The sequence below is a fragment of the Zophobas morio genome, unplaced genomic scaffold, assembly GCF_036711695.1.
Source record: "Zophobas morio isolate AGI-343-1 ecotype UQ-CSIRO unplaced genomic scaffold, CSIRO_AGI_Zmor_V1 ptg000022l, whole genome shotgun sequence".
NCBI classification, from domain to species: Eukaryota; Metazoa; Arthropoda; class Insecta; order Coleoptera; family Tenebrionidae; genus Zophobas; species Zophobas morio.
Genome location: NW_026972127.1, coordinates 6,672,305 through 6,686,483, shown reverse-complemented (window position 1 = coordinate 6,686,483; position 14,179 = coordinate 6,672,305). Strand labels below are relative to the sequence as shown.

General features: G+C 32.7%; 1 protein-coding gene across 1 annotated transcript in view; it reads right to left on the bottom strand.

The window, feature by feature from the left end:
• LOC135133472 (vitamin K-dependent protein C) overlaps positions 1–6,345 on the bottom strand; it is a 40,045-nt gene extending 33,700 nt beyond the window's left edge. Inside the window, exon 1 of the mRNA XM_064061893.1 lies at positions 5,970–6,345. Coding sequence (XP_063917963.1) covers positions 5,970–6,041 — 72 coding nt within the window. The 5' untranslated portion in view covers positions 6,042–6,345. The remainder of the gene's footprint in view (positions 1–5,969) is intronic.
• Between the last annotated feature and the right edge of the window lie 7,834 nt (positions 6,346–14,179).

Here is a 14,179-nt window from a genome sequence, read left to right as displayed (position 1 = left end):
CGCCAACCAACGGGAAAAATGTATTCTCAGTCTCAGTATATGCTTAACTTCGACTGTTTATGTATATAATTCGAAAGAATTTGGCTATTAGCACGTTCAGGTAACAGCCAGCAGCGGAATTTGTGTTAAAAGAAAATGATTGATTTTGTTTCCTCAACACTGAGAGGATTAATTAATTAAAATTAACTAAAAACACTTTCGATTTACAAAAATAATATTAGGTATTACTAAATTTTTTCAAAAATAGAAAAAACAACGTGATGTCTTTGAAACATAAGGAAATTAAAGTTTATTATTTCAAAATGTAGCAAACTGTAATGAGTTTATTGTAAAAATATTTTGAACATTATCGACTTCCGAATGATAATATACAGTTTCGCTAAAAAATATGGTATATTTTTAAAATCAAAAAGTAAGTGTAAATTGTACAGCTGACGCCAATTTATTTTGCAAATATAGAAAATATGTGTTACTTGTACAGAGTGATAAACGTTACGGTTACAGTTGGTATTAACAAATTTTGCCTGCAATTGGTAGAACTGTCACTCCAATTTATTCTCAAACTCTCTATATTAGTACAATATAGGGACTTTGCCTTACTTCGGTTGCCAAAATTGAGATGGTTGACATTTAACATAAATAAAAACTTTTAATTGATTATTAATAAAGTGTCATAACCTAACTTTTTGAGAGTTTAAAATTAGCATGACAAGCTTTTGGATCAGGTTCGGCAATAGTAACACAAGAAAAATTTCTCATATGGAATCTATTGCCAACTCAAACAGTTTTTTTTTCACGCTGTATTCACTAACGATCTTTTCAATCTGTGTATAATCAAGAACAACAAAATGTTGTCAAATTTTCTTGTTAGGGTGTTTGTTTTGCAATTTTTTTGTTGTGGCAAGACAATTTTTGTCATTTTCTGCTGAAATTCTTTATCGATATTAATTTTTTATTTACTTGCTTAAAAAATCTACTTAAATTTGACTATGGACAAATATTACTGTTTTTCACTTAATTTTGTTTGTCGAACATAAAAATATGTCTACTTCTAGATTACGTTGCAAAGATTGAGTGGCTATTAATGTGTGTTTTTTTTAGCAGGTTGGCAACATTTAAAATGTTATGAAGGCATACCTGATGTGAAATTGACATTTTGGGCACCGATTCAGCAACTGCTGTCTTCTTGTTGGTTTTTCAGGCACACTTATGTCAAAATTGACAACTGTGAGCTGACATGCTAACATTGCTGCCAACAATCCAGAATTGCCAACCCAAAAATTTGCCTCAATCATTAACAGGTTACTTTTCATTACTAAAATTATTATAATTAGCAGGATCCTAGTTAAAATGACGTGTGGCGAATAGACTTAATAAAATTACATAACGCCATCTATTTCGAAAGATAGGACAGACAACATTGAAACGTCACTCCGTTCTACTTTATTTTATAAAATTTAAATAACATTTACTATTGTGAATTTTAGAGATTACGTCATCCCATTATTGGTGGGGATGATTAGTTACGCCCAGGAAACAAAAATTATATGAGGTACACTTGAATTATTAAATTTTTTCAAAAATAGAAAAAACAACATTGTCTTTGAAACATAAGGAAATTAAAGTTTATTATTTCAAAATGTAGCAAACTGTAATGAGTTTATTGTAAAAATATTTTGAACATTATTGACTTCCGAATGATAATATACAGCTTCGCTAAAAAACATGGTATATTTTTAAAATTAAAAAATAACTGTAAATTTTAGAGCTGACGCCACGTTATTTTGCAAACATAGAAAATATGTGTTAATTGTGCAGGGTGTTCAACATTACTGTTTCAGTTAGTATCAACAAATTTTGCTTGCGATTGGTAGAACTGTCACTCCACTTTACTCCCAAGGGTTACACCTGCTGTCAAAATTAACATGGTTGACATTTAACTTATATCACAATTTTTAACTGATTAGGTATTATTAAAGTGCCATATCATAACCTAACGAAATCCACCAATCTAATATGATAATGTAAAAGATTCATGGTTGCCAACTTAAATTTTATTGCGGACAAATATTACCATGTTTTTCTTAAAAGGTGTTAGATTACTGACACACAAAAACTATACCATAGAATCAGTTTGTCCAACATGAAGAAAAATATACCTTAGATCGAAAAGATCGAGTGGTTATTAATATTGCTGATCTTTTTTGGCAGGTTAGCAACATTTAAAATTTTATGATGGCATACCTGATTTAAAATTCAAATTCACGCTCATGTTAAAATTGACAACTGTGAGCTGAAATGTTAACACTGCTGCCAACAATCCAGAACTGCCAACCCAAAAAGTTTGCCTCAATCATTAATAGTCACCCGGTATCGCATTATCAGGTTACTTTTGGTTACTAAAATTATTATAATCAGCAAGATCCTACTTAAAAAGAGGGATGGCGAATAGACTTAATAAAATTACATGGCACCATCTCTCTCACAATTAGGAAAAAACATTTAAACGTCAGTGGTAGTGAAAATACATAGCAATCTTTTCACAACAAGTAACTTAAAACATGGTTAAAATAGTTTATGCAAGCAAATATGGGTTTTCCAATTATGGGGCGGAGCCTATTTGCAAAATCGATATTTCCTTATACAAATTTTTCATTTTAAACATGTTTTAAGTTTCATTTTGTGAAAAGAAGTCTATACATACTAAAACAAAAAGGCAACATGTAAGCCCGCCCACCTACCCTATCTCAATTGTAATTATTTTTTTTATTCGTCGTGAGTCAAGAGGGCGGAGCTTAACTGCAAAATATTTATGTCTTTACAAGGAATTAAAAACATATTTTTGAGTATCGTATTGTTCAAAAAATACGAAGTATATTAAGAAAAAAAAGGCAAATATAATAATATAAATTGTGATGACTTGTTTATCTTTAGAAAGTGAAAACACGTTTAATATGGTAAATTTTTGTAAGGAAATATGAATTTTGCAATTAGGCTCCGCCCCTGGGTCTACCAACGAATGAAAACTTCATTACTATTTAGATCAGGGCTGTGGGGATTAATCTTTAGTTTTAATTTTTTTTTAATATACCTAGTATCCTTTGAAAAATACGATACTCAAAAAAATCTCTTGTAGAAATAATAAGAATTTTGCATTTAAATTTCGCTCCTTAGTTCTCGACGATTATAAAAAAAATCATCACAATCGAGACAGGGCGGGTGGGCGGGGCTTAAATTTTTCCTTTTTTCTTAATTTACGTAGTTGTCTTTTCAGAACAAACAACTTAAACATGTTTACAATGGTAAATTCTTGTAGACAAGCCCCGCCCCTCGATCTGACAATGAATCAAAAATTCATCACAATTGGGAATTGAGATCGAGGTGGGTATGGGTGGGGCTTAATCTTCGGCTTTATTTGGCGACAAGTTAATATTTTTTCCTAAAGGGTAATACAAGTTGTTGTCGGTTTTTAAAAAAATAAGTCTACAATAAATCAGTCAAAGTCCTTTTCTTAGGGAGACAACTTAAAAAGTAAAAAATACGTCTGACAAAAAGTAAAAAAGTTCTTTTACATTAAGGTGCAGACAAAATTTTATTAAAAAGTGCTTATTGCTAACAATCGCTGTGGTTTTTGTTTGATTATCTGTTATCATCAAAGCGCATATTTTTTCTGATTCAAAAATAGATAAGATATATGTATAACAAGTAATATAATATATTCTAACTTTAGAACAGTCTAGATGATTGATGAATGATACCGACGGTGATTTAAGCTTGCATAAAAGTCAAATATACAGTTAAAAATAAAACCCTGAACCAAGGCAAACGACTCTCCAGTGTAAACGATTTGATAACATTCGCAAGGAAGTACTGACTTGTTATAAACAGCTTTATATTGCAAGTAGGGGAACTAGGGGCTTGTTGTAACAGGGGTAAGTTGTAACACTACATTTTTACCCGCAATTTAAACTCTTTAACATCAGGTATTTTACTGAATTTAATTCTTGCACCATAAGACATCATGTCATCACAACCACTGTTCCTTGAGCCAGCGCAGTGAGTGGACCTGTGCACGTGTTTCGTTTTGGCCAAGTAATGTAAAATATTGCTTTAGTAAAATTTGGTTTTTCGTATCAGTTATTAATTAATTTAAAACTTTTAGTTTTGCATGTAGCTCAAAAATTACTCAGCTTTGATATTCCTTACACATTTTGACGCTAAGCCACATAATTTTGTCGAAATGTAATTAAATGTAGAAAATTGTGCTACGGGGCATGTTGTAACAATAGCTTTGGGGCAAGTTGTAACATGTTACAACTTATCCCAAATTCACTTCTACAAATCTCGTACATAGCATACGAAAAGCGAGCCAAAATTTTGACCTATGCCATATATTGCTTTCCAGATATATTAAGAAAAAGGAAGACAAAACTCAAATCTTTAATGTTGACTCTTTTTCTAAAAGTTTATTTCAGTTTTACTGAAAAAAAATTGTATATAATGAAGTGCTGTGTTGATTTTTGAAAAATAAAGTCTAAATATGTATCAACATCAGCTTTATTTTTACTGGTACTACCTGTCTCATGGCTGTTACAACTAGCCCCAACCACGGGGCAAGTTGTAGCAATGCACTTTTTTTAAGAAAATGCCTGGTGTGAAGTGAAGATGAACAGTTTTGACCTTTTGCCTGTTCAGCCCAATAGGGGAATAGTGAGACTACCGATAGATACTTTTATAATGGTCAAACAGTTAATAGATACCAAATTATATTCGTTTTCCTAAAAACTGTTACAACAAGCCCCTCGTTCCCCTACTGAGTTAAAAAATAAAAATGATGTTAAAAAAAAGTATTTTTGCTTACATTTTTGAACTTAACTTTAAAAGACTTCACCATGGAACTACATTCAGATATTGTTGGATTTTTGCATAGTGTAAAACAAACTAGAGCAAAAATTTAAAAATCATACAATATAATCCGTACTGCTAGAAACCATTAAGTAAATCTAAAAAGGGGTTAATAACTCTTGTTAAACTGTTTAAAATTATACAGTGACAGATTTTACTGTAGGTGATTTTTTTAAATTTGTTTCATTCTTTATTTAATTAGTAGATAACAAAACAGTATGCAGAACGAAGCAGTGAATTGTTGTTAGACACATTTAATGTTTAAAAGTTGAGTAACTACTAACTATGAAACTACAAGCAGAAGATAAATTTTTAACTGCCAATATTTCTTCGAAAGCATGTAGTACTCTGTCGTGTCTAGTTTGTTTTGATTTTTCAAGTTTATAGTGTTTTCACAGAATTTTACTAGCATTCAACTGAACACTGTTTGTTTTCTTCAATTTATCCCCAAGTACAACTTACGAAATTGTCGAAAGCCCTCCCACCCGCGCCGCCTTTGCTGTCAAACTCGAACCTTTTTTTCGGAAATACCCAAAATTTATTGTCACGCTATTCACAGGCGTTTGACCCAAATCAATCACAATAAACTCCATCAAAGGGATGGTTCGATATTCAATCTAGTCGATAATTTGGTGAACAATTGCTAGAGCAGTGACCCATGAGAATCACTATTCATGTACACAATTGTTTCAAATTAATTCCAGCTATTTTTAGGTACAGGCGCAGACAAGAAAATCGGACATCTACCTGCACATCTTTAAATATTGATTTTTCATTTTTATAGTTGGCGGACAAATTTAGCATGCTATTTGCATAAATTTTTAGATTAGATTGCGGTTGCTGGAGCGCCAGTGGCGGAACAAGCGATTTTTTGTTTTTGGGGCCGTGCTCGAGTACTGGAGTACGTATTGAGTCATACCGCAATCTGAGTGGAAATTTTCGCGAAAATGTAAATGGATTCTGATAAGGCGATAACTGTATAGCACACCTAAAATACCCGGAACCAAATTAGACGTAGACCTGTTATCAGCAAATTTTAATAATAAGCTACTTTAGCTACTCACCATTTTGGCGGCGGCGTGAAACTCATTACACCACATGACATGAATTAGCAGAACGACCAACCGGAAACGCATATTTATTTACGAAAATATAAATTCACCGATAAAATTTTCTCACTCCGCGCTCGTTATGTTCATAATAAATAATTAATTCGCTCATATCATGCAATGCACGAATTACACTTTGTACACGTTTAGATAAAATAGAAATTACAACGAATTAAACTGAAGGTGGCATTATTATTTTCGGGAAGATAAGAAGAGATAAATCATTTTTCTTTGAGGTTCATGTTCTTTGGAGTCGACGTGATGTTAGATAGCACGATTGAACTAAGAGCCGGCTGCCTTCTAAACCGAGCAAACCAAACTAATTCTGAGTGAGTTGACTTGTACTCTGTTGCAATACCGCCGAAACCTGATCTTTGAAATACGCTTAAGCGCCCCGCACACTAGCAGGTCCAATGTCGCGGATAATCGCTGCGCTAATCCTGCCTTTGGGAAAGGAAGAATAATTCATGAGAGGGGTCAATTAATTTAATGGGACGAGCCAAAAAAGGCAGGTCGTTTACCATTGATTGAGTCATTTGTCCCGTGCTGTCATAATTATTGAAAAAATAATACACAGGCTGTTTGAGATTTTTACACGTAGTTGTGGTCACATTGTGCCATTGGACAACCGTTGTTGCGATTACCCTCTGTATACATTTTTTAATATGCGTGAATTTTTCATAATAAAAACCGTCATCAAATTTGCGACAATGAGGTAAGCCGATTTTGATTTAATGAATAATAAATATTCATTCATTCTTTTTTTGTTATATAAAATTTCTGTAATATATAAATAGGATTTACTTTACTAATTTGGAAATTACGTCACCTGATTGTTGACGATTAGCCAAATTTTCAAATTCTAATTTCATACCATTCGGAAATTTTATGTTTAATAAAACTGTCAAAAGACGACAGTCAAAGAGAAACTTATTCATATTCTAGAGGCCATGAAACGTCGAGAAAACGTCGAGAAAATATTAAATTAGGCATTAGCTGGATGGATTCTATTACAATACTTACAACACTTTCCGGGGATGGAAGGGTTTTCAAAATATTTGAATTTTTATGAAAATAAAAGCTCATTTAAAAATCGTCATCACCGCATAGGATCTAAACAACAGTCTACCATTCTAATCAGTGTCATAATTAATATTTTCGCTTTTATAGTTCATAGAATATGATGACCCAGGTTTATTTGTGGTCGTAGATTGAATTAACTCCGAAACTACCATACCGATTACTCTAAATTTTAACCAAAATTTGTTTCAATTTTCTTAAAAATAAATAAAATCATATTAAAATTTTATTAAGTAAGTTTGGAAATGAAAGGTCTGTTTAATAATTCACTCTAAATGTAATTTGGACAAAAAATGTATTTAGATTCACATCTAAAAAAAAAAGGCATTTGGGGACTCCGAGAAGGTTTCACATTCTTAAAAAGACATAATTTGGCGCCCCTGATAAGGTTTTATATTTTTAAAAAAGACAGTTGGGTCTCCCAAAGGGAGTTTTACATTAAAAAAATACATTTGGGGTTCCAAGAAGGTTTTACATTTTTAAAAAGACATTTAGGACCCCCGAGAAGGTTTCACATAAAAAAACACATTTGGCGCCCCCGAGAAGGTTTTATATTTTTAAAAAAGACAATTGCGACCCCTGAGGAGGTTTCAAATTCTTAAAAAAATACATTTGGAGCTCCCGACAAGGTTTTACATTTTTAAAAAAGATAGTTGGGATTCCCGAGAAGGTTATACATTTTTAAAAAACAGAGTTGGGGCTCCTGAGAACGTGTCATATCCTAAAAAAAAAACATTTGGCGCCCCCGAGAAGGTTTTACATTTTAAAAAAAGACAATTGGGACCCCTGAGAAGGTTTCGTATTCTTAATAAACTTCATTTGGGATACCCGAGAAGGTTTTACATTTTTAAAAAAGACAATTGCAACCCCTGAGAAGGTTTCAGATTCTTAAAAAAATACATTTGGAGCTCCCGACAAGGTTTCACATTTTTAAAAAAGACAGTTGGGATCCCCGAGAAGGTGTCATATTCTAAAAAAAAAAAAATTGGCGCCCCCGAAAAGGTTTTACATTTTTAAAAAAGACAATTGGAACCCCTGAGAAGGTTTCGTATTCTTAAAAAACTTCATTTGGGATACCCGAGAAGGTTTAACATTTTTAAAAAAGACAATTGCGACTCCTGAGAATAATAATAATAATAATACTTTATTTACCTTCAGAAAATATTATACAGACAATAGAAAATATTTAAGAAGGGATTGTCAAAATAAAATAACACTACAGACACATAGCACCAAAATAGTGCAAAAAATACAAGATGGTATCTACATATTACACGATAACATGTACCTACTTACAATGAACTAATAGACGCTACACGCTTTCTTAAAAAAGTCATTAAAATCATAAAAATTTCTATCCAAAAGAAATATTTTTAATTTAGTTGAGAAGGTGTCATATTCTAAAAAAAAACATTTGGCGCCCCGAGGTTTTACATTCAAAAAAACACAATTGGGACCCCTGAGAAGGTTTCGTATTCTTAAAAAATTTCATTTGGGATCCCTGAGAAGGTTATACGTTTTTAAAAAGAGAGTTGGGGCCTCTGAGAAGGTGTCATATTAAAAAAGAAAGATTTGGCGCCACCGAGAAGGTTTTACATAAAAAAAAAAAAAACAAATGGGACCCCTGAGAAGGTTTCGTATTCTTAAAAACCTTCATTTGGGATCCCTGAGAAGGTTTTACATTTTTAAAAAAGACAATTGCGACCTCTGAGAAGGTTTCAGATTCTTCAAAAAATACATTTGGATCTCCCGACAAGGTTTTACATTTTTAAAAAAGAGAGTGGGGATCCCCGAGAAGGTTATACATTTAAAAAAAAAAGACTTGGGGCCCCTGAGAAGGTGTCATATTCTAAAAAACACATTTGGCGCCCCCGAGAAGGTTTTATATTTTTAAAAAAGACAATTGCGACCCCTGAGAAGGTTTCACATTCTCAAAAAAATACATTTGGAGCTCCCGACAAGGTTTTACATTTTTAAAAAAGACAGTTGGGATTCCCGAGATGGTTATACATCTTTAAAAAACAGAGTTGGGGCTCCTGAGAAGGTGTCATATCCTAAAAAAAAACATTTGGCGCCCCCGAGAAGGTTTTACATTTTAAAAAAAGACAATTGGGACCCCTGAGAAGGTTTCGTATTCTTAATAAACTTCATTTGGGATACCCGAGAAGGTTTTACATTTTTAAAAAAGACAATTGCGACCCCTGAGAAGGTTTCAGATTTTTAAAAAAATACATTTGGAGCTCCCGACAAGGTTTCACATTTTTAAAAAAGACCGTTGGGATCCCCGAGAAGGTGTCATATTCTAAAAAAAAAAATTGGCGCCCCCGAAAAGGTTTTACATTTTTAAAAAAGACAATTGCGACTCCAGAGAAGGTTTCACATTCTTAAAAAAATACATTTGGAGCTCCTGACAAGGTTTTACATTTTTAAAAAAGAGAGTTAGGGCCTCTGAGAAGGTGTCATATTAAAAAAAAAAAAAACATTTGGCGCCCCCGACGTTTTACATTAAAAAAAAAACAATTGGGACCCCTGAGAAGGTTTCGTATTCTTAAAAACTTCATTTGGGATCCCTGAGAAGGTTGTACATTTTTAAAAAAGAGAGTTGGGGCCCCTGAGAAGGTGTCATATTAAAAAAGAAAGATTTTGCGCCACCGAGAAGGATTTACATAAAAAAAAAACAATTGGGACCCCTGAGAAGGTTTCGTATTCTTAAAAAACTTCATTAGGGATCCCTGAGAAGGTTTTACGTTTTTAAAAAAGACAATTGCGACCTCTGAGGAGGTTTCAGATTCTTCAAAAAATACATTTGGAGCTCCCGACAAGGTTTTACATTTTTAAAAAAGACAGTTGGGATCCCCGAGAAGGTTATACATTAAAAAAAAAAGGTTGGGGCCCCTGAGAAGGTGTCATATTCTAAAAAAAACATTTGGCGCCCCCGAGAAGGTCTTACATTTGTAAAAAAGACTATTGGGACCCCTGAAAAGGTTTCGTATTCTTAAAAAACTTCATTTGGGATCCCTGAGAAGGTTTTACATTTTTAAAAAAGACAATTGCGAGTTCTGAAAAGGTTTCACAATTCACATTCTTAAAAAAATATATTTGGAGCTCCTGACAAGGTTTTACATTTTTAAAAAAGACAGTTGGGATTCCCGAGAAGGTTATACATTTTTAAAAAAGAGAGTTGGGGCCCCTGGGAAGATTTCGTGTTCTTAAAAAACTTCATTTAGGATCCCCGAGAAGGTTATACATTTTTAAAAAAGAGAGTTGGGGCCCCTGAGAAGGTGTCATATACTAAAAAAAAAACACTTGGCGCCACCGAGAAGTTTCTACATAAAAAAAAACAATTGGGACCCCTGAGAAGGTTTCGTATTCTTAAAAAACTTCATTTGGGATCCCTGAGAAGGTTTTACATTTTTAAAAAAGACAATTGCGACCTCTGAAAAGGTTTCAGATTCTTAAAAAAATACATTTGGAGCTCCCGACAAGGTTTTACAATTTTAAAAAAGACAGTTGGGATCCCCGAGAAGGTTATACATTAAAAAAAAAAGAGTTGGGGCCCTTGAGAAGGTGTCTTATTCTAAAAAAAAAACATTTGGCGCCCCCGAGAAGGTTTCACATTTTTTAAAAAAGACAATTGCGACTCCTGAAAAGGTTTCACAATTCACATTCTTAAAAAAATACCTTTGGAGCTCTTGACAAGGTTTTACATTTTTAAAAAAGACAGTTGGGATCCCCGAGAAGGTTATATATTTTTAAAAAAGAGAGTTGGGGCTCCTGAGAAGATTTCGTATTCTTAAAAAACTTCATGGGATCCCCGAGAAGGTTTTACATTTTTAAAAAAGACAGAAGGGAGCCCCGAGAAGGTTTCGCAAAAAAAAGACATTTGGGGCCTCCGAGAAGATTTTACATTTTAAAAAAAAGACAGTTGGGCCTCGGGGAAGGTTTCATGTTCTAAAAAGAAAACATTTAGCGCCCTGAGAAGGTTTTACATTTCTAAAAAACACAACTGAATTCCCTGAGAAGGTTTTACATTGTTAAAAAAATACATTTGGGCCCCCCGAGACGGTTTTACATTTTTAAAAGAGACAGTTGGCACCTCCGAGAAGGTTTGACATTAAAAAAAAACAGGGTTTGGCGTCCCCAAGAAGGTTTCGCCTTCTTTAAAAAAGGACAGTTGGGACCTTATATTTAAAACAAAACTCAAAACTTTTCTTATTATGAATTGTTTTTATAGTATTGAGGATTATCTTCGGTGTAGAAATTTTAATAGTTTATTGGTTTAATTTATTATTTGACTTATGTAAAACTGTATTTGTAAGTTTTTAACACCAATAAAGTATTGATTGATTGATTGATTGACCTTCGAGAAGGTTTCACATTCTTAAAAAACACATTTGGGACCTCCGAGAAGGTTTCACATTAAAAAAAAGACATTTGGCATGAACTGGCGTTATCAATTTTTTGGAGGAGACAAGTAAATATATTTTGATTAAAAATTTATCATACTCATCTTAACTTTAAAACATCTGCAACAGTTCAAAGCATAAGGTTCAGCAAAATGTTGTTTCATAATTTTGATTTTTTTTCCAAAAATTTGGAGGTTTCGGGTAAAAACTACACGGAGTCATAAACTACATGTGTAGGGCTGTTATTTTATACAATTTAAAACCCGTTTACTATGTACAATTTTGAAATGATGCCATCACATTATTTATGGGGATGGTTAGACAAATTTTGGTTAGTGTATTATCATTTAGATGATGTTCCTAATATACATACAAAATTTTACAACAATCAGTCCACTACAGTTTCGGAGATTATCTTTCCAATAAAAATTGACACAGACGACAGACAGAGAGACAGACTAACAGACAGAAAGGAGGACCTAGTTTTTTTTATATTAGGGGTCATGAAACGTAGAGAAAACATGAAAGTGGCAAGTCGCCCGAGGGACTCGATTACTATACCAGTGGAAATACTAATATTCCATAAAGAACAGTTGCATATAAAGCTTAATTGGAAATATCTCGCAAGATCCAATGATATTTTCTAGTAATCTGATTTTGTAGAACTCTTTACTTTCCTATACATGACTTAAAAATATTTCGGACGAATTTACGGGATGATTATAAAATACGGTACTTCAAGTTGCTTTTAGAAAATATGTCACTATATTTTTAGTAACAATTAGCCGCTTCCATGAGTTAGGTAGCAAACTATCATTCCACCGGAATTATTGGTTGCATATCTATTAAGCAGCAATTTTTAACGGTACGGCGTTTTACTTCTCTAGCGTAAGTTAAGCGAGCGACTGGCTACTTTTATGTTTTCACGACGACAGACAAAAGCTGAAATTTGCCTAATCATCCCCTCATAATTGTTCACAGCAAGTAGGATTTAAACTTTATAAAATAGCATAGTCCTGTACTTCTATATTTGTGGTTTATGAATCCGCCTTGATATTTTCCATCAGACATCCAAATTTTCGCAAAAAAATTATAGTTTTATAACCTTTCATACTAGTATCAGCAGAGTTCCTACAAGGTTATTTGTTAGCTTATCGTCTAAATTATTCACCTTCGGACTTCGAAAATCTCGTACGTTCAAATGTGGCATGGGATTTTTTTTTATTTTGCTTTATTTATCAAATCTTAAAAATGCTACACCCCATTGTTTTATTATTACTACTCTGCACGTGTCGGAATTGACATACGTATCCTTGCTGAAATAATGTTGATCGGAACAGTCACTAGAAATACAGCTATAGTCTTGCTCTTTATCGATACATTAATATTTTTGCAGCAATTGTTAATCCGTTTCCTATCATGGGTGCACTCCATACCAAATATAAACAAGTTAACAATGGGTTTTTCGTGACATAATGTGATTGAATCATAAGCAGTGGCAGATTATGGGTGATTAAAATTTAGAAAAACAAGCTTTACAAGAATCGTTAGAAAAATATATAGTATTATTAAACGACACAATAATAATTACAAATTATTTATGATCTCCTCACAAAATTGATGACATCATAAAACAATTTTGTTAAAAAAAAAAATTACAAATTACGTCACGAACTTGTTTGAAACTTTTAAAAATTCCTGAACGCTAAATTAAACTGACGTATTTATTCCGTCCGGAAAGTTTATGACCCCGTCATAATGTAAAAAAAATATCAATTATTTCAGAAACGACTAATTTAATTTTTATAATTGACGTTAGATTGTAGACATCAACATTAAAATACGTAGCGACAGTTTACGGCATATTTTAATTGAAATTGAGTTAATCAGGCATTTAATGAGGCGTTTAGTGACATCTAATTGGCGTAGGGTCGGTCACGTGGTAGTTTAACGCCACATTAAAATTTAATAGCGATCAAATATGTAACTGAGCATCTGTAAATCGGCTTTAGCGCAACAAAAATAGCTTTTAATTGAAAATTGCGCTTTAAAATGTAGCGTCTAGATTTAAAAGTTCACGGCTGGCTTGTTTGACAAGTACAGCAAAAGCTTGATTCGAATTCAATTTTAACCAAAATATTTTTTTTAATTGCAATCAAAATAACAAACTAAGCGAATTAGAGTCCATTATTTCATTGTTTTGAGCAAGCTGGTTTCGAAACGCAACTCACGGCGATCGAAATAAAAAAATAATTGACTCTCTGAAGGCTAACTTTACTTAATAAATTTATATTGTTTAGTAAATATCAAAAATTAGTGAGTCTGAAAATTTAATAAACTGACGATTTAATAATAGTATTGCAAGACATTGTTTTTTATGAAAACGAATATAATAAATGCGTATCATGCCGTGCTATATAACTAACTAAGATCTAATCACTGACGTTCCCTCCGGCTGGCAGTGAAAATGAAATAGTGGCCAATTAAGAAATCATCGAATGCGCAGTTAAATACTATTTATTCATATTTATAGTCACATAGTATTGGAGTAATAATTTTTTTAATTGACCAAATACGTGTAAATTTAAATAGGAAAAATATGGAGGTAATTACTGTCAACAGTTGTCATCAAAATTTTATGGGTGATGTTAATTTTCCTATAAAAGCTTTAAAAAATAA